This window comes from Cricetulus griseus, assembly GCF_003668045.3.
Source record: "Cricetulus griseus strain 17A/GY chromosome 1 unlocalized genomic scaffold, alternate assembly CriGri-PICRH-1.0 chr1_1, whole genome shotgun sequence".
Taxonomy (NCBI): domain Eukaryota; kingdom Metazoa; phylum Chordata; class Mammalia; order Rodentia; family Cricetidae; genus Cricetulus; species Cricetulus griseus.
Window position 1 is genome coordinate 212,720,794 of NW_023276807.1, and position 26,895 is coordinate 212,747,688.

Sequence of the window (26,895 nt, forward strand, 5' to 3'; positions counted from 1 at the left end):
TTGAACATTTGCACGCCAACCTAGTCTACATAGCAAGTTCCAGGCCAGCCAGAACTTCACATGAGACACTGCCTAAAAGAGGGAGAAAAATCTTTACTGGCAAGAATTAGAAAATAGCCGGGCAGTGGTGGCGCATGCCTTTAATCCCAGCACTTGGGAGGCAGAGGCAGGTGGAACTCTGTGAGTTCGAGACCAGCCTGGTCTACAGAGCTAGTTCCAGGACAGCCTCCAAAGCCACAGGGAAACCCTGTCTCGAAAAACCAAAAAAGAATTAGAAAATAATAGAAAATTAAAACATTTACTCAGTTTTATGCGACGGTTTCTTTAATGTTCAAGAAACACTGTTAACTCCAATAATTATCAGAAAGCTAGAAAAAAGATTATAGTCACATTAATCAGGCAAGGTCACAGAGTCATGTAGCAGAATGAGAATACACATTTCTTTCCTGACTATTATGCTACCTGCCTCTTGAAAAGGAGGCATGTTGTATGAAGCTGGATACAAATTTTCCCTCAATGAGGGTATAAGTACAAACCTGTACATGTAGTGGTGAGGACCCACACACAGTCCCTACTGCACTAGATGCAGTGGTGAGGACCCACACACACAGTCCCTACTGCACTAGACGCAGTGGTGAGGACGCACACACACAATCCCTACTGCACTAGATGCAGTGGTGAGGATGCACACACACAGTCCCTACTGCACTAGATGCAGTGGTGAGGATGCACACACACAGTCCCTACTGCACTAGATGCAGTGGTGAGGACCCCCACACACAGTCCCTACTGCACTAGATGCAGTGGTGAGGATCCACACACACAGTCCCTACTGCACTAGATGCAGTGGTGAGGATCCGCACACACAGTCCCTACTGCACTAGATGCAGTGGTGAGGATGCACACACACAGTCCCTACTGCACTAGATGCAGTGGTGAGGATGCACACACACAGTCCCTACTGCACTAGATGCAGTGGTGAGGATCCACACACACAGTCCCTACTGCACTAGATGCAGTGGTGAGGATGCACACACACAGTCCCTACTGCACTAGATGCAGTGGTGAGGATCCGCACACACAGTCCCTACTGCACTAGATGCAGTGGTGAGGATGCACACACACAGTCCCTACTGCACTAGATGCAGTGGTGAGGATGCACACACACAGTCCCTACTGCACTAGATGCAGTGGTGAGGATCCACACACACAGTCCCTATTGCACTAGACTGCGCCACATAAGCTATCTGCATACTTCTACCTATGTACTACACCAAAATTGCTACTTGACTCTAATCCACACCAACGAATAGACTAGATAAATTAAATTCTATAAAATAAATGAATGTCCATGTCATTAAAAACAAAAAAGGGGCTGAATTACTCTGGCTTCAGAGAGATGTAACAGGAGCTGCAGAGTTGGCTTGGTGGTTTAAGAACATTTGCTCTTGCAAAGGGCTTAGGTTTGGTTCCCAGCACTTACACAGTGGCTCACAACCACCTATAACTCCAACCCTCTTCTGAATTTTTGGGACGCCAGACATGCACATGGTGGGCATACACACATGCAGGAAAATATCCATACACAGCAGCTGGAGAGATGGTTTGGCAGCCAAGAGCACTTCCTGCTCTTCTGAGAACAAGGGTTCAGCTCCCAGCACACACACTTATTGGTGGCTTGCAGTCATCTATCACTCCAGTTCTAGAGGATCGGACACCTTCTTCTGACCTCGACAGGCACAGATATACATGCAAGCAAAAAACCTCATAAAGTAAAATAAATACATCTAATAAAGATTAAAGTACTCATGCTCATACAATAATTTTTAATTAAAAAAGGCATGAGCTGGGCAGCACTCGAGAGGCAGAGGCAGGCAGATTTCTGTGAGGCAGCTTGGTCTACGAGAGCCAGTTCCAGGACAGTCTCCAAAGCCACAGAGAAACACTGTCTTGAACCCCCTCCCCAAAAAGGCATGATAACAGAATATAACATCTAACTTGTAGTTAAATCCTAGACTAAAAGACAGACAACATATTTTACCTAACTACAGAAAGCAAACATCAACAGAGCCAAAGAGACAGACTGCATATTACTAAGAAAAATACCCAACGGTAGGAAGATAAACCTTACATCAGTAAAATAATTGAGCAACTCAGAATATACAACCAGGATGATATTAAGTAATAATATGACAATTAGGTCTAGAATATTGACAGTGTGGTCTCAGGAGACGCACACTCAAGTATTTAAGATGAAAACATGGCAATTTGCTTAAATGTGACAAAATGTTAACTGAATTGCCAGGTGAGGGGGGTAGTTCATGCCTTTAATCCCAGCACTCAGGAGGCAGAGGCAGGCGGATCTCTGTGAGTTCAAGGACATCCAAGGCTACCCAGTGAAACTGTCTTGAAACACACACAAAAAAATGAATATTGAGCTTCTATCAGGATAGGGATTTATATGTGTTCATTGTGCTGTTGTGTCATCTTTCTCGAAAGTTTTAAGAAGTTTTCAAACTAGTATAGGGAGGAGGCAGTGCTTACCCAGCATACACAACATTTTGGGTTCTATCTCCAGACACTATACACACAGCACTAACCCACATAGTGGGGAAAAAAATAAATGAACTATTTCAACACAGAACCTTTTGTAATCAACTCTGACATAGCTTCTAAACTAATCAGAATGATTTAAGAATGGTATTAAGAAAGTACATGTACAATTAGGGAATATCTCTCCCACATTATATCTACCCCAGCTCTACAGAATTCTGATGGAATAGAGTGGGAAAAGGCTGTCAAGGAGGCCAGAAGTTCTACTGTGACACCGACTGCTTAAGAAAACCACTCTGTGACAACAGTTGACTCAAACATATGAAAAGTGTCATTAAATCACCGTTCTATAAAAGTAAAAACAGAACAAAATCCCAGAAAACTAAAGACAATACCTAGACCTAGGAGCAGGGTGTCATAAAACCTGCTCTTCAGACATAGGGTGTAAATAAAGCTACTAGTGGCATACAAATATTTCTTTTCTTTTTTTTTCTTCCAGATTTTAGTGACAGTCTCATATTGTAGGTCAGTCTAGCTTTGAACTTAAAGTATTTCTTCTGCCTTTGCCTTCAAAATGCTGAAATTAGAGGCATGATGTACCACGCCTAGCTTTAAAAAACAACAACCATGCAGTGGTGGGACACACCTTTAATCCCAGGACTGTTGCACAGAGAAATCCTGTCTGGAACCCCCCCCAGAAAAATCAAAATTTATTTCAAATTATTTTCCCACGGTAAAGATCAAAACAACCATCATTTTTTGTAAAATATAGCAAAAATGTGTCAATTCCATACAAGAATAAGCATATATAGTCTTCTAAAAATGTTTAAACATTAAAGAAAATTCATTTTGCCTCATTCCTGAAATCTGATCTTTTTCAAAGTAAAAAAAAAATTAGTGCCTTTTCCAAAAAAAAAAAAAAAAAAAAAAAAAAAAAAATTGGTTTCTCTGTGGCTTTGGAGGCTGTCCTGGAACTAGCTCTTGTAGACCAGGCCGGCTAAAATATTTTCTACACACACACACACACACACACACACACACACACACACACACACACACACACGTATCATTTGGCCTTTTGGTGGCTTAATTTCTTCCTCCTCCTCTCTAAGGATGTGCAGCTAGCTACATCTTATAATACTTAGCCCATCTTAAACTTAGCCTATTCCTAAACATATTAAAAGAAATAAAACATCCTAATACATCTAAGAACAAGTGTAAGTTTTGGCAGTCAAAAGTCAAGTTGTATTTATGATCAAATTCTTCAAAACTCAACAATGGTATTTTCTTTAGTATCAGAAACTTAAGTAAAAGTTATGATTTTTATCAAGTATAAAAGCAAGCTGTAATCATGTGTGTGAATTTCCAAGCTATGAGCCCTAGCATAGAGCTTGCCCACAAGCATCACCATTAGCAGTGCCACCCCACGTACTTACTTAGGCCTTTGCAAGACATAGGTGAGGAGGAATGTTCTCAGGGACTCGATGCTGCCTTTCTCCAAGAGAACCCACTCTCGGACAACTGCTTCCATTATGGCTGTGGCAGCTTGAAAAAGGACATAGTCCACTTTACTGGTTTCTGGGAAGAGAATTAAAAGTTCTCTTTAAACAGTAGTTCATATTACCTTGTGTATTTTGCATTTATTAATTTTAAGACAGAACTTTCCAGACAAGGAATAAGATGGTTACCTGTTCTGTTTTTAATCCAGTGACCTTGCTCTAGCACCACAAAGAGGTTAGTTCCTCTCAGAAGACACCTCAGGCAGGTGGCAGCTAATCACCGATCACAATTTTCACAAACTTTCCTCACCTCTCTTCAACTGTTACTTCCAAAGCATGAAGAACTAAAAAATAACACAGCTTTAAAAAGTAAAAATAAAAATATGAAGCAATCAGAAAGTATACTAAGAGATTCTCACCCTGTGCAAAACTGGAACGTTTTATTGGAAAAATACCTTATTAAATTGGTCTTTGAACATTACTATTTGTGATGAGCCATGCTGCCAAAATATTGCAGCTTTTAAGTAAGCCTTCAGCAGGATGACCCACCTCAACAGCAAGTTCAGAATTAAACAACCACATGGAAGTTCTTTGCCTCAAATGGTCAAGCACAATGAGCCCCATTTACACAAGGTGAGAAGTCCTCCTTACTTTTCTGATTGCAGTACTGATCAAACTGAGTAATCCCGAGGCTACACTTAGAAAGACCCACCCTATCTGGCAAAGTCAGAGGAGCTGAGCTAAAACCTGAACCAGGGAAAAAATAGAAAATTAACACACTTAAATACTTCATGTTAATTTTCTATTTTTTCTGTCAGTGTATAGCTACAGTTTTCAAACAGCATTACTAAAAAGGAAAAACAGTCAAAAATTAAGTCAAGAAAAAGCAGAAATTCTCTGAAGGTCTAAAAAAATAACCATGTGAAACTCTTTAAGTCTAAATAGATTCCAGATTATGTACCAAGACCACTGGGTGTAAGTATCTGAAAGTTACAAGAAAGAAACTCTAGGCCTAGAATGGTGCCTTCTAGAACTCAGAAGACAGGAAGTATAGCCGGGCACTGTTTTCTAACTCAAGCTGGGTCATTAAAAATGTTACATGTTCTTAACACATTAACTATGAGAATATGGGAGGAAAGGTGTACCCTGTCTAAGAGTATGTCACTGCAGACAGGTTTGAATATAGCAAAAGTAGAAAGAATCAGTCAGGGTCTTTTGTTTCTACATTTTGATTAGTCTTTGCTACCTTAATATGAATTGACTGAGATGATGATTAGAAGTTACAAAAATTTAGAAGCTTTAAAATACAATAAATGATTAACTAAGAAAAAATTAATAGCTTCTGAAAACACGGTCTCATTATTTAAAAAAAAAAAAAAGTTTAATTTTCCAAGAATGAGGGTGGGGTGGTAGATTTTACTCTAAGATTCAAACAATTTTAGCCAGAAAACAAGTTCTATCTATCTCCCTTAAGAAGATATATGGCTGGGTCTGATAAAGGTAAATTAAATAATCTCATTATAGAATTCTTTGAGCAGATGTTGTCTTCATGTCCATCTACAATGAAACCCTTAACTACAGATTTTAAGAGGGCAAAATATGAAGGCCTCACAGAAAGAAACAGCAAAGATCATCATCTTCAACTGCTGCATCTCTCAGCTGCAGCAACTGATGCCCCAACAGAGAGAAAATGTGAGATAACACTAATCCATGCACATGCCACCAAAGGCAAGGCCACGTAGGCACTTTGATCGGTCATGAGCCCTGAAACACCCTTATTTAAACCATGTTTAATTAACCATTAAACCATGCCTCTACTCTACTCTTCTTTCTGTCCTACACAAGAATGACATTTGAAAGTTTTCAAGAGACATTTTTTAACTTTTCTTCAACACCTACCTCTGCATGGTAGTAAATAAGGGTCTCTAACTTACTAAGAAGCTGTCTCTAAGGATGAAGAAATCCTAGAAGAGAAAGCCAAGTTCCAAATTGAAAAGTAGTACTTTTCTGAAGAGTATTGCATTTTCTGATAAACACTACTACTAGCCTCCAAAGAGTGTATTTACACACAGCATACATGTGTAAGAGGAGCTAGAAAGTGCTCTGCATGCTGGCCAGTACTCACTAGCAGAGCTTCTTCAGATATGCAAGCCTCAGTCTCTTCCATGAAGATGATTAACATTTGCAAGGTTTTCCTGTTGAACTCACAACTCAGCTAGAATGTCTTACATTCCTTGAGGAAGAGTTGCTGCTGGCTACGACAGTGCTATGATAAACTACTTGAGGGTACTTTGCAGAGTGACTTCTTTGCTACCACAGTAACTTCAATAATTTTGGAACTATAAAAATAATCTTGTGGTGGGAGCGTTTAAGACAGAATTTCTCTATGTAACAGCCCTGAATGTCCTGGAACTGGCTTTGTAGCCCAGACTGGCCTCAAACTCACAGAGATCCGCCTGTGTCTGCCTGTGTTCTAAAAACAAAAGCAAGTCTACCATAGATAATCAGCCACTGCAGTATGACCTGAAATGTTTCTGTTCAAATCATACACTGTAAACTCTGAAATGCCAGCTCTTCTAGCATAATGACGCCTACACCTACCGAATAATAGTAAAGTCTCAGTTGAGAGAAGATAAAATTGGCAGCTTTTCCAAAGACAATTTTCCAAATACAGAAGTCAAGTTTCCTAGCCCAATTGATATTCTGATTTGGTTCACTTTGTGCTGGCTGCCTAAGATAAGTGAATGGAATCCATTTCTCCCTGAGAAGGTAAAGGAGTGCTACAGAGGTTACTGCAGAAGTGTTAAGCCTATCCCTCATATTTCATGTTTATTTCTTGAGCAAGAATTATACTCAGGCTTGTTTGTTTTTAAAAGAAACATTTAACCCTAAAAAACTAGTAAGTTCCTAAGAGCCAAAGATACCAAGTGATATAGTCTAAAATTCACTGGTGAGGAAATACACAAGCATACAGTAAATACACACATGTGCACACAAAGACAGAGGCAGAGGCGCACACACACACACACACACACACACACACACACACACAAAGCAAACAAAGCAAAAATTAAAAGGGAAACAAAAGGATAGGAAAAATAAGAAACACATAAAACTGGAGCCAGAAGTAAAGGAAGAGTTTTAAGAGGACAGAGAAGGGAAGCATCAAAGAGAAAAATTTCCCCTTTATCAGAATATATTTCCCAGACATTATACAAAATGACATATAATCCCTAAGTAAGAATGTGAAAATTCTGAGTTGTGATTGACTGCCACTTGTATGAGAAGTCTTCTTAGAGGAATTTGCCCTTCTGTGCTGGTGGCAACTGAGTCAGGGGTTAAAAAAGATTTTTGGTGAAGTTTAGATGCAAACATTATGTAACCAAGGGCTTTGCAGTACATTAATGATAGTGCATGTTGCTGCTGTTGTATCCCATCTTTTAAGTAGTTAACAGGTGAAAATAAGCCGACTTTTAAAGCACAACTAGAAGTAGTGATACTGCTCTTTACACAGTGTGTCCAGACAAGCTCAGCCCTCATGGAAGCCACCGTACATCATAAATACATACGCTCTCAAACAAGTGCTATAAGAAAACAATCGCTAATAAAATGTTTATAACTTAGTCAACAATGACAGCTGCATTCAACAGAAAGTCAGATGAAATGCTGGAGAACCCTAAACCAGGCAGGTGAGGTATCTGCCATAAAACTCAAACTCCAATTTTTAGGTTAACAGTTTAACGAATGAATGGTCTCTCAAACCTGTTGATTTGGAATAATTTTAGGCTAATGTTTTAGTTCTTTATATTTAACATCAATTAAATATACTGTATAAGCAAAAGAACAAATTTCTTAGTATCAGAAACAAATCCATTTAAGCAAAAAACTCAATCACCAGTAAGTCCATAAACTGGCCTCACTTTGTATTAAAAAGACAACTGTTACAACTACTGCTCTAAAGGTAAGATCTCCAGAATGAGACTACCTTCCTACTGTTGCTAGCTCCTGCCAGCCAAAACAGTCATGTATTTTAGATGGTCTTCAAAACGAAAAAACAAACAAACCCAAAACCCTAGTAAATAATGTGGCTATGTTTACTTTATTGTCCACACAATGCTTTTTTATGTATAACAACATAGGCATCTCCAAAGACCTTAAGATAGCCAGCCATGCCCATGAAGGCAAATGGTGTCATTATTCTCATTTCACAGATGATAGAGGTCCAGAGATGCTGAACTCTTCAAAGTTGACAGTGTGCAGCAGGCACCACTGGCACCCAGATCTCATAGTTCAACAGAATTCTTTCCACTACAACCCAAGACCTTTGACTTCATAAGCCCTGATATGTAAAACATTTTAGATGAGACGGCCACCATTATAGCTTATTTCTTTATGGAAACCAGAATACTGGTAACAGATAAACCCTACCAAAATAAACAGTCAGATGTCTAGCTCCTATCAAGTAATCAATTTTGTAGCATTAAATGAACTCAAAGTTTTTAAGAACCTTAAGTATGGGCAACATGAAAGATACCTCTAACAAAGCAAAAAGGCCAACAGTATTCAGGTTATAAAATAAAAACATGGTGGCACACGCCTTTAATCCCAGTACTTGGGAGGTAGAGGCAAGAGGATCTCTGTGAATTCCAGGCCAGTCTGGTCTACACAGTTCCAGGACAGCCAGGGCTACCCAGAGAAACCCTGCCTCAAAAACACCAAATAAGTAAATAAATAAGTAAATACAACAAGTCTCCCTTCTTATTATTATCAAAACAGTACAGAAGAGTCAAATGGGAACATCATATACAACCCTTAGAAAATGCCATCTTGGACGAGAAATCTATCATCCCTATAGTTGTTTGCAAGAGACCATTTCTGTATATGTTAGACATAAGAACTCACAAAATAATTTGATAAAAAGTACAAACCACTGCTTTATATTGATAACCTTCCCAGAAGTGACTAATTTGACTAAGGAAGCTGAGTATAAACCAGTTTTTAAAAAGAAAAACTGGAAAGCAACTAAAAGAGAGAAAATAAGTAACCTTAATTGTTAAACTACCGTTAGGGAACTTAATTACAATTCCAGTAACAGCATCCCATCTGAAAACAGAAAAAAAAAAAAAAAAAAAAACATTGGATGATTCTTCTTCCTAAGCTTCCTTTCTGGTTTCACCTTTAAATACACCAACTGCAATAGGAAAATCATTAGGGAAAGTGACTAACTGCACAAACCTGCTTACATTAAAAAAGGATTTATAACAACTAACATTCAAGTAAAAACAAAAACAAAAAAAACCAGCTGATTATGCCAAATTATTTTTAAAGAGAAAACTTACCCAAAATATGCCTGCAAACTGCAAATGGTGACTTGGATTTCCTAAATGATAGGAATATGTGCTCTGCATGCTGGCGTTGTTCATTACTGACCATGGAAGGTGGTGCCTTTAGATAAAAAAACAAAGACAGAGCAACCGAATGAGAAAGCATGTACAACACCAATCCTTTCACCCACTGTGGAGAAAAACCTTTTACTTTGAGAGGGAGAAAGGGAAATTTTTTTTTTGCTTAAGTTTTTAAGGAATTACAGTACAGAACTTCAAAACAAACATATAAAATACAGTTTCAGGAAGAAACAAGCTTTGCCTCCAAAATGTTTAAAGCTGCTTACAACCTAGAAAAGGAGTTACTTAGCTATATCATTTTATAAAAAGATAGGTAACCTCATCAGCCTTTGCTTCAAAAATCTACTACTCAGCCAAATTGAATGAACTTTCAATGCTAAAACTCTTCAGTACTGAGAAAACTGAACCCAAGTTACTAAAAATCTGCAAATGTCGAAAGTCTGGAATTCATAGAATACTGTATATAAATACTCTGAATACTAAATCCAATCAGTCAAAAACAAGATATCTACTTTACCAAAACAACTCCAAAAGTCTGTCCAGATTTTTTAATTTCCTTTTGGTGCAATAACCTGTCTTCCACAACTGTTTCTCTGCTGAATCAGACTTAGCTAAAATGCATATTCCCATCATGTGGTTGAATTATCCTCTGATATAAGTAAGACCTGAAGGGGAGGGGAAGAGATTGGAAATAACAGTTTCTTGTTCTACAATCTACCCGGATTATTTAATGCCTATCATGCCTTTCATTAAATCAGGTAGATTTAAGTTTGAAGCCAGACTGGTCTATAGTGCAAGCTCCAGGCCAACCAAGGACACATATTGATATAGTGAGACAATATCTCGGAAAAAAGAAAAGAAAAACAGAGATCTTAATTTTAGCAATACCAAATAATCTTAAAGATGAAAACACATCTTTCAAATAAGCCATGTAACATATCAGTCTCTCTAAACATTATGACACTCTCGCTCTGTGAATTCCTGTAGCTAGTGAAAGTCAGTGCACATTATTCCTAAGGTTACAGCACCCTCTACAGTTCTTGAGGGGGGAAAAAATCATTCTATTACAGAACTTGAGTTTAATTACGTTTTAGTAACAAAATACTGGAACAGCTAGCTACATTAGAAGTTTTTGTCCTTTCATCTGCAAACTCCTTATTCTCCCCAGGAGAACAGATTTAGTTGTGTTTTTCAAAGTTTCCATCATTAAAACTGCATATTAGTAAACACCACCCACTCACAGAGCTGTGTACACAAATCAGCACTGGGTTACCTAGGCAATATCTGGATAATTTTTCCTCTCATGGATATTACACACACAATAAAATCACCAGGTCAACATATGTCACAGGACAGAATATACTTTAGGTCTCTAAATCCAGAACTATGAGTTCTTTCTTGAAAGAAAGATGTTGTTCTGTGTGCTTGTGGTCCCAGGTACTTGCCAGGCTGTGGCAGAAAGATTACTTGAGCACAAGAGTTCAAGAACAGCCTGGTGATGGAAGGATACATAGACTCAACAATTGTAAAAAGTGCTTAAAAATGATTTAGCAACAATTTCCAAATAGCAAATTATCTCATCAGTAAATTCCAAGAAGCCTGTGGAGATGGCTCCATGAGTAAGAGACTTTTGCAAGCACGAGAACCTGAGTTCAAATCCCCAGCATCCACGTAAAAATTAGGCATGGCTATGTATACTATAACTTCAGTCTGGGGATGGGTAAAGAATGAGAGACAGGTCCTAGGAGCTCCCCAATCAGCCAGTCTAGCTGAACCAGTGAGCTTCAAATTCAGTATCTCAGAGTAACAAGGCAGAGAGCAATAGAAGACACCAGTTCAGACATAGGGATGTTTTACATGGCCTATAAAGCTCAGTAAAGAATGGAAACAAGGAAGCCTTTGGCAGCTATTATCTTTTTCTCATCAACAACAGCAAAATCCCACACTTCACAATTGGAAGCAATAGGAGACAGCAATAGAGACGATAGGCAGGAGACCAATCTCAGATCCTCAGTAAAATAAAGGCCTGGATGGAAGAGAACTGAATGTGTTCATATGAATCCAGGCCACCACAAGACAGAAAGCTCACAAAACCCAATACAAAAAGACTGATGTTTGTGTCTCAACTTCACCATCCTACCAGCACAGACAAGCAGTTACCTGTTTACAAAATTGGTAAACAGTAACAGTGACTCGAAGCCAGAAGAATCCAAAACTGGAATTATAGAGATTATTTACTGATGAAGGGGTTAAATGACATGCTGTGTTTTTTGATTTTTTAGTATGCTGAATATATATGGGGGTTCAAAGCTTCTATTCAAAATGCATTTGACAAGGGCTATATGTTTAGCACCATGCCAGAGCTAGTAATATACTTACATGATTCTACAAGACAAAACAGGAATTAACCAATCACAGAGTTCATAAACCCTGCATCCATCAGTTCATTCTAATGGGTACTACTACCATGCTGCTAAGCCTTTCTTCAGTTTACCAATGCCCATTCTACAGACCATCAGCTCTTTCTCTAGGAAGCAATGAGTGTTCTAAACTGTCAGAAATAGTCATAAAGTTATAATTATTATAAAATTGTCAGGTAGAATGCTAAATATTAGCTCATTAATTCCAGGGATATCCTTGTAGGAATTATTTCTCCTCTTTTAAATGGAGAAACCAAGATTCAGAAATTGTTAAACCCCAAAGACAGCCAAGTCAGTAAGAATCATAACCAGAATGTGACCTCAAGTACACATGACATTAGGGGTTATTCTAGGGGTAAATAGTGAGGAGTCCTGCCTCTCAGATAGCTAGCAGAAAAGGTTAACTAATATTCTTGGCTTACTATACATATCATTACTTATATAGGTCATGAAAGACAGAACAATAAAGTCAGACTGAATAATCAGGTACTATTGTAGACAGAAAACCACACTATGAGAATCGAGGCCAGTCTGGTCTCCAGAGCAACTGCCAGGATAGGCTCCAAAGCTATACAGAGAAACCCTGTCTCGAAAAAACCAAAAACAAAACAAAACAAAAAAAAAACAAAACAAAAAAAAACAAAACAAAACAAAAAAAAGGCTTCATGTTCTAATTACAAACTGACAGATATGCCACCCAAACACACAAATATTAGTAGCTTTTGACTCAATCAGTGAGGATTTTAATAAGAATTCAGTTTTCCCTTTATATTTTCTTGAACCTTTGAATCTTACAGCTGTTCTTAACTAAACTTCAAACTACTCATATAGGACAATACATTTTGATACTTTACATTTATATTATCCCAGAACCCAAGAATCAGAGGCAGATGACTCTTTTTGAGTTCTAGGCCAGCCTGGTCTACATAGAGAGATCTCCCAGCACTAGGGAGCAGAGGAAAGCAGATCTTTATGTGTTCGAGGCCAGTCTAATAGTGAGCCTCTCTCTCAAAAACACAACAACAAAAAAACCCAACAAAACCCAAATAATTAAATAAATGCACTTATCCATGTTTCATAGTGCTCTTCAAGAAGTCCTCAAAAAACAAAAGTTCTCCAGATGGCCCTTCAAGCTCCTTAGTACGTATTCCAAAGTTGTCCTACCAACTATGTCTCCCTCTCAGACCGCTCTTCTCAGACAGACTTTCTCCCAGAAACAATCTTATTCTTACTTTCAAGGTTTAAAAACTAAAGTAACTATATATAACAAGTTTGGCAATTCATGAGACGGTATCTAAAAGCCTCCCAAGATGCTGAACTCTCCATGTGTCCACCCAGCTCCCTTCATCATCTACTACCTTCTCCAATTCAACCGGGCAGTGGTGGCGCATGCCTTTAGTCCCAGCACTCAGGAGGCAGAGGGCAGGCAGATCTCTGTGAGTTCGAGACCAGCCTGGTCTCCAGAGCGAGTGTCGGGATAGGCTCCAAAGCTACACAGAGAAATCCTGTCTCGACCCCACCCCCCAAAAAATGGAAACTCTCACAAAAGAGTGCATAACAAAAACTAATACTCTGTCATATTTTAAAGTTGTTTTTTTAAAAAGAATCAGTGCAATAGCAATGGGTAAAGGTTCTTTTTTTTTTTAAAGATTTTATTTTTTTTTAAAGAATAGATTTCCTCAGAGTTATACATATATTTGACCTTATTTTTAAGATTTTATTTATTATGTATACAACATTCTGCCTCCATCTATATCTGAACACCAGAAGTCATAAAGGATGGTTGTGAGCCACCATGTGGTTGCTGGGAATTGAACTCAGAACTTCTGGAAGAACAGTTGGCGCTCTTAACCTCTGAGCCAACTCTCCAGCACCTGGGTAAAGGTTCTTTTCACCAAGTCTGACAACCTGAGTTTGAGTCCCCAGGACCCACATGATGGAAGGATAATCTACTCCAGCAAGCTATCCTCTGACCTCCACGTGCACTCCCTAGTACGTCCACACACATAAACACACTAAATAAGTCGTTACGATTTTCAATAAAATTTTAACAAGATGACACCTATGTCCTCCATATCTGAGCATTTTCTTCCACCACAAGTATAGTGATATATATTATGATTTACTAAAGCTTGACTGAGGATTCAGAAAAGCAAAGTCAGCCTCAAGCTATAGAGATCTGGCAGCGGTGATACATACCTTTAATCCTAGGACTGAGGATTAGAATGGTAGATGGATCTCTGTGAGTCCAAGGCCACCCAGATCTACACAAGAGTGAATCAGTCTAAAAGGGAATTATAGTTCACATCTTTAATCCCAGCACTAGAAGGGTATAAAAGACAGGAGCAAGTAGTCAGAAGGCAGCATTCATTCTCCAGCCACACTGAGGTGAGGCTACAGTCTGAGGCTTGGTGAGAGCTCATGGAGACAGGATCAGCCCATTCAGCTTCAGCTTGAGGTAAGAGCTAGTGGCCGGCTGCTTTGCTTCCCTCATCTTCAGTTTGAACCTTTTTCAGTCTCTGGGTCCTTTTATTTTTCATGTTACACACAAGACAATCCTAACTTTAGTTATTGAACCATGCACTCCGGATAAGTTATATTTCCGATAAGTTATATTTCTCTTCACTAGGAGCAGTCATCAGATTCATTCTAGCCAATATGAGATTAGCAAACTTTTGGATGGAATTCTCTAGAGATGATTCTGCTGCAAATACACCTCTTACTCCTCCCACTGGAGAGATGGCTCAGATGGCTCATCTCTCCCACTGGAGAGATGACTGTTCTTCCAGAGGCCCTGAGTTCAATTCCCAGCAACCACATGGTGGCTCACAACCATCTGTAATGAGATCTTGTGCCCCCTTCTGGCCTGCAGGGATATATGCAGGCAGAACACAATTACTCATAATAAATAAATCTTAAAAAAAAAAACAAAACTTTTTACTCCTCCCTTGAAATTGCATGAGGTGTGTGGCTCTATCACTTCCTAAAACCATAAGCTAGAAGCCCCTCCCCTTCCCAGAGATTAAGAAGACAGAGAAAAAATCTGGAGCACTTGATGGCATCTAGAATCACTACACCAACACTGATACTAACTCCAGACTTTATGGTTAAGAAAAATAAAGCTGTTTTCAGCTCTCTCCTTCCACAAAGTGGGTCCCAGAGACCGAGCTCAGGTCAGAAGGCTTGGTGGCAAGTGCTTTTACCCACTGAGTCTTTTTTTTTTTTTTTTTTTGAAAAAGCTTTTGACCTCAAATTCAGAAAGAAAGAAAGAAAAAAAGCTATCTTTTTGAAGATAATGCTCTCTACGGCTTTTGTGTTCTACACTGTCAAATCCAATCCAAGTAAAACAAAATGCAATAGGAAAATGACTAATAACAGTACACTAGACAGTAGAAAGTAAAAGTAACTAATATAACACAAAACACACTCAAAACCAGGTACAGTAGTACGCACACCTGTAATGCCAGCACTTAGGACATCTAGGCCAGCCTGAACAACAGTGCGATCATGTCCTTCTACCTCGGTATTTTGCAAACTGCTCTGGGTAGGACATGGCTCTTGTCCTCTTGAATTCAGAGCACCTATAATTACCTGCACAAGATTTTCACAAGACAAGGCCCACTATCATTCCCTTGGAAAGACTTGGTAGGCCTGGAGCTCACTAGTTAAGCCAGGCTGGTTTCAAACCCACAATTCACCTGCCTCTGCCTCCCAAGTGCTGAGATTAAAGGTATGCATGCCATACCCAGCCTTTGTGATCATTCTAATTGGTGTTCATAAGTCTAAAATGAAATTTATATTCATAAAGCAACAGATATATTCATCTTCTCTTTAGCAATATGTGTAGTATTAATGTTTTATAAAGTGCTATGCTTTGAAGATGCAAAACCAAGAAAAGAAACCAGAATAAGAAGACATAACCTGTTAAAAATGGATGTCTAGAATCCATTACTAGTGCAGTGGGAATGCCAGCAACTGGAAGAAATAAGTCAATGTATTTCAAATAGGGATCAGTAATTTACAAATCAATGCAGAGATACCCAAAGACATGTTGTATAACTCATAGCCAATATTGTAAGGTGCAAAGGAAGCCCTGAGTAAGGTCTTGAGTAAATTCTGTGTGTTTTGACATGGGCACAGACTGTTGTAGACTTCAAAACCAATTAGCCCATGGGAAACTGACAAAGCCATTACCCATATGGGCAGTCTAAAGAGAAATAGCAAAGCCTTTCTTGGGAATTCAAGTATGCTTTATGAACAATGCATGCCAAAACTAGATGCTGTAGCTTTACCCTCCCGGGTACTTACAATCTTAGACTGATTGCCCACAGAGATCTCTTACCCAAACTAGCTAGCCTGTCCCCCTGGGCTCTACCTAATAAACACACTGAGGTACAGGTTGAAGTGGTAGGAAGAGTAGAAACTTTGAGAAACCCACTTGACCCTAGCTTCACTGTACACACTGTCTGTGTGTCTGTCCTTCATTCCCTTGCTTCCTCTAGCCAGGGTTCTAGGACCCGAGTCATATGGTATGTGACACACTACTATATGTACCATTGCAAATGTCAACAGCCTCTTACGCTCACACTAGAGAGCAAAACAAATTCTAGCAAGTCACAATACTTGAAAGTTAAGTAAGTTGATAAATACTTATTCAGTGGTCTAAGGCTGTCTTGATTTTATATGCTTTGATGTGGGATTATATGACACATTAAGGTACAAAAACCAGCTATCATTTATAAAGCACTCACTATGTACCAGACACTATACTAAGCACTTTGAACATATAGTACTTAATCTTTTATAACTACCAAGACATCCTATTTTAATTTCCTTACCTTGATTTGTGTGTGCACGGGTGCATGTGTGTGCACACCTCAGCACAGCAACTTACAAAGGGATCGTTTCTTGCCTCTCCCATGGGGCTCTCAGGAGTCACACTCAGGTCATCGGGCTTGATGGCCAGAACATTTACTTGCTGAGCTGACACTCTGAGTTCTGTTTTCATCTTTTTAAAATTTCATTGCCCAGATTTATTTAACTTTGTAAGATTTATTTTAATTGTAATTATGTGTAGGAGGGGGTCTCTGTGTGGCTGTGTGCATGTGACACAGGTACCCTTGAAGCTGGGGTCTGAAGTTAGGTCCTCTTTAAGAGCAGTACCTGTTCTTAGTCGCTCAGCCGTGACTTAGTCACTCCAGTCCCATTCATTACTCTATTTTAGATGAAAAGCAGATGCCAACGTTAACTGACTTGCTAAATATCACACAGACTATCATTGTTGGAGCAAAAAACCCCAGATATTCCAGACTCTTAACTCTACTGCCTTTCAATTCCTATGATTTCAGTAACTTTTCGACACATGTATGTGTGTGACTTTGCTATGACCCCACCTGGTAGGTGAAAGCAAATAATTTTATAATTAAACATGGCTATATTATAGATTACAATAAATTTTTTAATAATTTTAACATAAACATTGAGAAAATAAAGTCTAAGTGTGTTTAGGGAAGTAGTCCTCAGCTTCCCCAAATATATACACAGTCATTTCTCCCTCATCAGTTATTTTGGCATTAAGAAAATTAAGCCGGGCATTGGTGGCGCACATAAAAAAAAAAAAACAAAAAAAAAAAAAAAAAAAAAAAAAAAAGAAAATTAAGATGAATACAAAACATTCTCCACCCCAATCTTATTCAGACTCTCCCACTTTTGTTGACCACCTTCAACAGTCTCACAACTTCTACAACTCCAAGACTCACCAACAGGCAGACACAAGGTAATTATGGTGGCAAAGAGGGCTTAGTAAAGGCCACACTTTCTCATTTCCTGACTCACAACATCCTACTCCCTTCTGCAGTTGTCATTCATTTTCTTCATTCAACATACACTGAAGCAGCTGCTCTATGACAAGCCTGTGCCGGATGCTAGGTATAAACTGCTAAGGAAAAGCAACTTTCCAAACTAAATACATATTAAGAGTCCAGGAAGGGAAACTAGCATTCATCAAATAACACATAGGCAGTTCTGAAGTAGGGGAGTATAGAACAGGTGGACCTCACCTTCTAGGTTGACAAAGGAAGGCTTCCCTGAAAACTGAGCATTCTTCAGGCAGAAAGAATTGTATATGAAATGTCTTGTGTTAGGCTGGAAAATGGTAGAACTAAGAAAACTGCAGTGACAGAAGTGCACTAAGAAGCTTAGCAAGCCAGTAACTTATCCAAAGCCTGCTGCTGTCCTTTGGAAGAAAAACAGGTCTGTTCAAACCCGAGAAAGAGTCTCAGGACTCTACCACAGCACTACCTGCCTTCCTCCACAGCAGTCTGCACAAACACAGCAATCACTTCAGATGACCGTCAAATGCATGTGGAGGCTAGAGGCTGACGTCAAATGCCTCCCTTACTGCTTTCCACCTTGTCTTTTTGAGACAAGGTCTCTTTTTGAAGCCAGAGCCCATCACCTGGATAAGCTGGCTGGCCAGCAAGCTCCAGGGATCTTCCTGTCTGTCCTTCCAGTGTTGGGATTACACACTTGCACTTCTGCATCTGGCTTCTGAGGATCTGAATAGAGGGCCTCATGCTTGCCCAGTATGCACTTCACCAGCTAAGCCATCTCCCTGCCACCTATTTTATAATAAAATATTTAACAAGAAAATGCTTTGTATTTTACAACCCTGAGCAGTACTTTCAACCTACTTTTTAACATTTTCATATGCACTGGACCCTGCAAATTATGAAGGCAGTCCTGGTAGAAAAACAAGACAGTTGGTAGGAACACCTTTATAGCTGGAATGAATGTAGAGCAGTAGAGCAGGACGAACAACTCTGTTGAGCTTTCAGACCTAAAGGCTCTCAGCCATTGACGCTCAGGGAATAGAATGAAATACTGCCTACTCAATCAGGACTTCTCTAGGTAAGGCAATGAAATCTACAATTTTAACAGTCACCCCAAGACTAATTATACACATTCTAAACTTTGAAAGACTCTACTCTGAAATAGTTATTTTAGAGCCAACCTAACCTTTCCCACAGTTATAATAGAGAATAAATCCCCATCTCTCTTCTAGTAACTTTTTATGTGAAATGCATTTTCTCTTTATTTGTTGATAAAATTATGCTAAGCTAGCAGCAATTACAAAAATCTGTGGAAATAGAATAACCTGACCTACAAATGTAAAATTACAAATCCAGCCTTAGTGTGAGCTATGACACAATCTTAAGATAAAAGACATGATTTGAACATTACATTGTATGTGTGTGTGTATGTATGTATGTATGTATGTATGTATGTATGTATGTATGTATGCAAACATCCCCATGGTCCCCCCAAATTACATACAACTGCTAACTAAAAAAAATTAATTCTGGGGGTTGGAGAGATGGTACAGCAGTGAAGAATGCATACTGCTCTTGCAGAGGCCCTGAGTTCAATTCCCATCACATAACTGCCAGCTCCAGAGGGATCCAATAACTCTGGCCACTGTGGCCACCTGCACATATGTACATACCAAACACACAGAAACACACAAACACATAGTTAAAAGACAAATATTTTTAAAAATTGCCCACAAAAACAAAAATAACTGTAAGACATTTAAGAAGCACTTTTAGCTGGGTGTGGTGACACATGCCAAGAACTCTTGGTCTACAGTTCTAAGACAGCCAATGCAACATAGAGAAACCCTGTCTTAAACAAAAACAAGCACTTGCATAACACATACAATATCTATATTTATAAAACTGATGTAATACTTATGATTCAAGTACTGTTTTATACTATAAAAATTTCAAATTATATATTAAAACAAATTGAGGGCACTTGCCATATTAATCACATCCACTGTCATTCTGAACAGTTCACTAGAGACCTACTTGTGTTCTAAGTATACTCAAACGTGCAGATTTGTTTTCTTTTTGGGGGAGAGTGGGGGAGGTTGTCCGAGACAGGGTCTCATTATGTGGTTCTGAATTGTCAGTGGTTCTCAACCTGTGAGATAAGAAAACCCCCTTGGGGGGCAGTCAAAGAACCCTTTCAAAGGGGTCATATTTTAGATATTTACATTACCATTCATAACAGCAATAACAGCAGCAAAATTACAATTATGAAATAGCAACAAAAAATAATCTATGGCTGGGGATCACTACAACATGAAGAATCAGGAAGATTAATTGATCTTTCTTGACCAGGCTGACCTCAAACTCAGAGATTCACCTGTCTCTGGCTCTCAAAGTGCTGGAATTAAAGGTGTGTACTACCACACCCAGCTAGATTTAAAAAAGAAAAAGAAAGAAAGAAAAAAATAAGGTCATAAATTCTCTTCTGTACCTTTACCTTACTTATCTTGAACATCTCTTGAATTTCACTCAGATCTTTCTACTTTAAAAACAAAACTGGCCCCGGGTGGTGGTGGTGGTGGTGGTGGTGGTGGTGGTGGTGGTGGTGGTGGTAGTGCACGCCTTTAGTCCCAGCACTCTGGAGGCAGTGGCAGGCAGATCTCTGTGAGTTCGAGACCATCTTGGACCATAAGAGCTAGTTCCAGGACAGCCTCCAAAGCCACAGAGAAACCCTGTCTGGGGGTAGGGGAGAACTGGGCTGGGTGTGGTGGCACACACCTTTAATCCTAGCACTAGGGAGACAGAGATAGCAGATCTGTGAATTTGGACCAGCTTGATCTACACAGGGAGTTCCAGGACAGTTAGAGCTACATAAAGAGACACGCCCCCATCCCCCTACCCCATCTCAAACTGTCCCCACCCACTCAAAACAAAACAAAACAAGCAAAAACCTTACAGGCTACAGAGGTGGCTCAGCAGTTAAGAACACAGGCTGCTCTATTCTAGAGTACCTGGGTTCAATTCCCCCCAGCACCCACACGGTAGTTCACAATTATCTTTAACTTCAGTTCAAAGAGATCTGACACCCTCATACAGATATACATGAACACCCCAAGGCACATAAAATAAGAATAAATAAACCATTAAAAATAAAAATGCTTACTATAGATTATTAGATCTACAGTTTTAAATTCCATAAAATTTCATTAAATACCATAATTTACTTGTATAGACTGAATAAATTCCTAGAAGTAAAATAGCAAGGGCCAAAAAGTTTTATGAATTTTTTTTGAAGACTTTATTTATTTATTATGTATACAACATTCTGCTTCCATGTATATCTGCACACCAGAAGAGGGCACTAGATCTCATTACAGATGGTTGTGAGCCACCATGTTGTTGCTGGGAATTGAACTCAGGACCTCTGGAAGAGCAGTCAGTGCTCTTAACCTCTGAGCCATCTCTCCAGCCCCATGGATTTTTAAGGCTTCTGGAACACAATGCTAAAACTTTTTACCAAAACTTGTCATATTTTATACTCCTAGCAGTATCTATGTCCCCTTATACTGACAACTCGAAGCACTGTCATATTTAGTTGCTTTGGACCATTATTCTGTTACAACTTTTTTTTTTAATTTTTTAAAAATTATTTATATACATTGGTGTTTGGCCTGTATGAATGTCTATCAGGATATTGGATCTCCTGGAACAGGAATTATGGACAGTTGTGAGCTGTCATGTGGGTGCTGGGAATTGAACCTGGGTCCTCTGGAAGAGCAGTCAGTGCTCTTAACCACTGAGCCATCTCTCCAGCCCCATTATAACTTTCTATTCTTTTCCATGCCAATGCACTAACAGTTCAATTAGTTTCTATACACACGTTAGTAATCACTTTTGTTTTAAAAATGTTCTTGGTGGGCCGGAGAGATGGCTCAGTGGTTAAGAGTACTGACTGTTCTTCTAGAGGTCCTGAGTTCAATTCCTGGCAACCACATGGTGCTCACAACCACCTTGAATGAGATCTGGTGCCCTCTGCTGGCATGCAGGCAGAAGACTTTATACATAATAAAATCTTTAAAAAAAAAGTTCTTGGTGGCCAGGTGTAGTTGCATATGCCTTTAATCCCAGCATTTAGGAGACACAGGAAGGTGGATCTCTCTCTGAGTTCAAGGTGAGCCTGGTCTATGTAGTGAGTTCTGAGATAGCCAGGACTATGTCTTTAAAAAAAAAAAAAAAAAAAAAAGCCTTGGTTATTCTCTTAATTAGTCTTCCTAACATCTTTTGTTTTCTGCTTTATTTTGGTCTTTAGTTTTTTGTTTGTTTTGGCTGTCCTGGAGCTCACTCTATAGACAGGGTGGCCTCGAACTCACAGAGATCCACCTGCCTCTGTACCCTAAGTGCTGGAATTAAACTCGTGAGCCACCTCAGCTCATAGGCCTGTGTGTATGCTTTTCTAATACTAGAGAAGTTGCACATGGAGACTCAGCAAATGGTCACCTCTGAAGAGTAGTAGAAACAGATGCTTAGGGAACTTGGGATTGCTCCACTTGTATATAGCCTGAGTGGTTACTGTTCAGAAAGGTATTGCTAAGACTGTTTTAAATCAGGGATAATATTCATAGTACATGCATTTATGTAAAAACAAATAAATAAAAAGGAAAAGCCATAGATTATATGTTGTAAAAGACAGTAGAAAAGGTCAAAGCATATTTAAACTTACACGGATTACATAAGAAAAGGGAATGGGGTGGGAAATGTTTGTGTATTGATTTACTTTTTAAAAAATACATTCCAGTATTTCTGCTATAATTTGTGAGCAATAAAATACCCGCCTTCAACATCAAGCTTTCAAGTCTACATTTAGGCAAACTGATTAAATCTGACATTAGGAAAACGTCCAATGAAAAGAATGTTAGCATAGAGTATGGTTGGCTTTACTTTCTAAAATATCTACCATCCTCTAAAAAAACTTAAATTCCTCAAGCAAAAGTCAACACCCTATATTGGGGGACTGGGAGGTGAGCAGAATTAAGGTGCATGATGTGAAATTCCCAAAGAATCAATAAAACTATGTAAAAAGGTCAACAATCTGAATCTTTCTGAAAAATGAATTTGGGAGGCTCATTTAAATGCTTCTCCAGGCAGGCAAGGTGGTGCATACATATAATCCCAGCATTCAGGAGGCTGAGGCAGGGAGATAGAAAATTCAAGGTCAGTGTGAACTACACAGCAAGTTCCAGAACAGGCCTTGTCTCAAAACAAATCCATTTTTTTTCCAGCGGCTGTGGTGGCACTCACCTTTAATCCTAGTGCCTGGTGACAGAAGCAGGACAGCCTGATCTACACAGAGTTCCAAGCCAGCCAAGGCTACAAATGAGACCCAGTCTCAAAACAAAACTTTTTCCCATTTCTACAATGTTTTCAGAATAGATAACTTTACTTGTATACATCATGACTAATTTACAATAGCCCTTCATCATTCTAGCTCATCTACCTTCAAATTTATTTTCCAGCAAGCAACTTCATGGTCTTGAATTAAGCAGTATTTACAGAAAACATCCCCTATCAATGCCTTACAGACAAAAATCATTCCTTATGTCAAGATTTATAAAATTTACAAATAGTTTTTTTTTAATTTTTTTAAAGATTTACCTATTTTGTGTGTACTCACAAATGTGCCATTGGTACCCTCCTGTAACTCAGGGTAGGGTCAGTTTTCTCCTACCATGTGGCTTCTGGGGGTCAAACTCAGGTCTGAGGCTTGGTGGCAAGAGCCTTTACCCAATGACCCATCTCACTAGCCCTCTTTATCTGTTACCCTGTAGGTCCAAAACTTTGGCACTTAGTTCCATAACCTTAAAAGGACTGATTATAAATGTACCACTACAGAAATTAAAATGTAACAGGATAATTGATATGTTGATTTTGAGAAACATTTTGAATAAAAAAAATCAAAAGTTTAAAAAATTGTGAGGAATGTAGTTCATGCCTGTGATCCCAGCATTCTGAAGGGTGATGCAGGACCACCAGAAGGTCAAGGCCAGCATGGGCTCTATACATAATGAATTCTAACCTAGCCTACGCTGCAGAGTGAAAGGTTCAGAATTCTGAAATGGGTGTCTGGTGAACTGAGTTATGGTCAGTCTCACCACTAATTTACTGTGACCTACTGCTTTGAATCTCAGTTGCTCTCAACAGTACAAAGCTGCTACAGGGATTCATAACACAGAACCCAAACTCCAGCAATCAAGAGAATGTTAGTACTATTTTCTAGCTCACCTACAAACAGTTGATAAAAACCAGCCTTGCCAGGAAAGAGAAAGGATGCATTGCCAAGCACAAATACTATATTCCATCAGGCCAATGATGAACACCATCAAGTAAGTATGAATTTAAATACTAGAACACCATTGTGTTTAGTCAAAATCCAATAAAACAATACCCCTAGCTTCTTGGAAAATTCCAGGTATTTCAGGCATGCTGTATTGGGGAGTTTTGATAAGCTTTTATTAAGTTCTTAATCCATTATCTTTTAAAGATTTTCTTTATTTTATGTTTTTATCTGCATGGCCTGTGTAGGTCAGAAGAGGTCATCAATCTCCTGGAACTGGAGTCAAGGATGGTTGTGAATCACGTATGTCCTGTGCTAAAGCAACAAGTGCTCTTCACACCTGAGCCATCTCTCCAGCCCCTCTCCTCACCGTCTAAAAGCTGAAGCATCTGACACTGTTTGTGAAGACAAAACTTGATGAATGATACCAATAATTAAGCCAGAATTGGTTCAGATATTATTTTTAAATGTTTTAACATTATTTTTTAATTATGTGTTTATGTCCATGTGTAGCCTGGAACTGGAATTACAAGTGGCTGGAACCAGCTGATATAGGTGCTGGTTTGGAACCCACTCAGGTCCTCTGGAAGAGCATCCTGTGCTCCATTCGGCCAGCCCTCCAGGCCCTAGCTAAACTATTCTTAAATATGATGATGATTCTTCAACACACTCCTCTCTAACCTAAAAGTAAAAAAAAGTTCAGGGTAAGAAAAAAAAATTTGGCTGCATTCAATTCTTAGAAAGTCTAAATCATTTCAAGCAATAAAATAGACCTCTAAGTTTCAATATAAATAATAATCTACAAAGGCAGTCGTCATAATTTAAAGAAAAAAAATGAAAGAAAGAAATCAAGCTGAGCCTGCAAACATAAGACACACAGTTTACTGAGTAACTGAAGGCATTTTTCCTTGCTTTTTTGCTCCCTGTGTAGAATACTGTTTATAATCCTGACGCTTCCTGCTCAAACACCCACATCAAACTATTTAGTAGTTGTTGTAAAACTTAAAGTTAACGAGTACCACAGAGTCAGCTTTCCAAAACTCGAAACCCACACGGAGCTCGGTCCTGGACCAAGTTTTGCCCCAACGACCTTGGTCCTAAAGACTGGCCTCCCTCCTTCCTACCGCTCGGTCCACGTGCCGGCTGCGGTTACCCAGAGCTGCCTGCATGTCAGGCAAAGAGCTAGGGGACCCGATGCACGGGGGAACAAGGGTCGCTAACAGCACCCAGACTGTGCCACCCCTCCCCTAATACTATCAACTCCTCAGTGTCATGCACGCGGCCCCAAAGCTGTACCCTGACCCAAGTCCTGCGGGGTTCACCCCAGGCTCCCTCCACGGTGCCTGGCTCCGCTACCCAGTCTGCCCAGCGCGACACAGGGCGAAGCAGGAGGCACAGGAAACAAACTCCCCACCCTACGCCCCAAAGCCAGGCTGAGGAGTAGGGCGGCCGGGGAAGGGGACAGCTCTAGAAAGTAAGAGACCAAAGGCAGGAGGAAAGTAGGATGGGAGAATCCTGCGCCACGCCACCACCACTTCAGGGTTCATCCCAAGGCCCTTCCCCGCCGCCAACCCTGAGGCCAGCAGGCCTGACGCGGTAGAGCCAGCTGGAGTCCCACAGACCCTGCGGTTCTCGGGGCCCGGCGTTCTCACCATCAGAACTTTGGCCGCGTTCTCCAGCTGAGCGATCACTTCTGGGGGCCCCAGCGCCGCCGCCATCATGGTCTCTCTTCAATGACGCGCCATGCGCTGCATTATGGGAGCAGGCGCCGCGGCCGGCCAATCGCCGCCGCGACCCCGGCGCCTCTCGCGCCTCCGGGGCCGTCGCAGCCGCCGTCGGCGTCGCGCCCTCAGCGGCCTGACGGGACCGCCGAGTCCTGAGCAGCGGGGAGCAGATAAGCGTGAGCCCGGTCGCGGCGCTGGGGTGAGGGCGGCGGCAGCCGGCACCGGACGAGGCCGGGCGGTTGGCTCTGTCAGCCGCGGCCGGGCATCCCGCGCGGCTCTGCCTCTGCGCATGCGTGGTCCCCTGCGTGCGGGCCGCGCGGCCCCGAGCCCTAGCCGCGCCCGGCGCGTGCGGTGCCGGGCACGAGTGTCCAGCCGGTGCGGTGGCGGCTGCTTCTCCCTCGCGCGGGCTCCCCAGCATGGAGCGGGATCTCCTAGCCTTGGAAGCGCTCTGCCGTTGCTTTCCTAAAAGCGCACCTATGCCCAGAACTCATGCGTTTCCTGCTCCTGCCGTGAGGAGGGAGCATCCGACGATAAAATGCTTGGTTTGGGGGTTTTGTTTATGTATTTGTTTGTTTATTCCTCGGGACAGGGTTTCTCTGTGTAGTCCCGGAGCTCGTTCAGTAGACCAGGCTGGTCTCGAACTCACAGAGATTCTCCTGCCTCTGCCTCCCGAGTGTTGGGATTAAAATGCGTGTGCCCCTCACCGCCCAGCTACTCTCTCTCTCTCATTTGGTTTGGTTTTCTTGATTGAAAGCTTCTCCTTACCCACCTGGCTTCTTGACTCCAATAAGAGCTTAACAGCCACCAGCTGTGCTAAGTATAGGATCTGTGATGAAAGGTGCTTTATTGTAACTGCATCACGATCTTCTATCCTGTTCTTTAGGGGTTTCGTTTTGTTTTGTTTTTTGTTTGTTTGTTTTGTTTTTTGTTTTCTACGTCTATGTCCAGGCAAGTGATCCCGATATTAGTTCAATGAATGTTCAAAAGTTTGCTTGAGTGAAGTACTTGCATTGTTTTTAGCTGACGTCTCCCATCTCCTTTTCCTGAATCTGCTACTGAGTGCCTGTTTTTCCTTCTAGGGCCATATCCACGTTTGTGAGTTCCTTCTGTTGAAGCCTTCTGGTTTCCCCTG

At 40.3% G+C, this 26,895-nt stretch overlaps 1 protein-coding gene across 2 annotated transcripts in view; it reads right to left on the reverse strand.

Annotated features, from left to right (window-relative positions):
- Xpo4 (exportin 4) overlaps positions 1-25,830 on the reverse strand; it is a 93,981-nt gene extending 68,151 nt beyond the window's left edge. Inside the window, exons 1-4 of one of the 2 annotated variants that reach the window (XM_027390464.2) lie at positions 25,692-25,709; positions 9,392-9,497; positions 4,242-4,396; positions 3,990-4,131 (exon numbers count right to left, since the gene is read on the reverse strand). In XM_027390464.2, the coding sequence (XP_027246265.1) occupies positions 3,990-4,084 (95 nt within the window). In that variant the 5' untranslated portion in view covers positions 4,085-4,131; positions 4,242-4,396; positions 9,392-9,497; positions 25,692-25,709. Of the gene's footprint in view, positions 1-3,989; positions 4,132-4,241; positions 4,397-9,391; positions 9,498-25,691 lie in introns of both variants that reach the window. The other variant, XM_027390463.2, reaches the window with a different exon arrangement.
- Between the last annotated feature and the right edge of the window lie 1,065 nt (positions 25,831-26,895).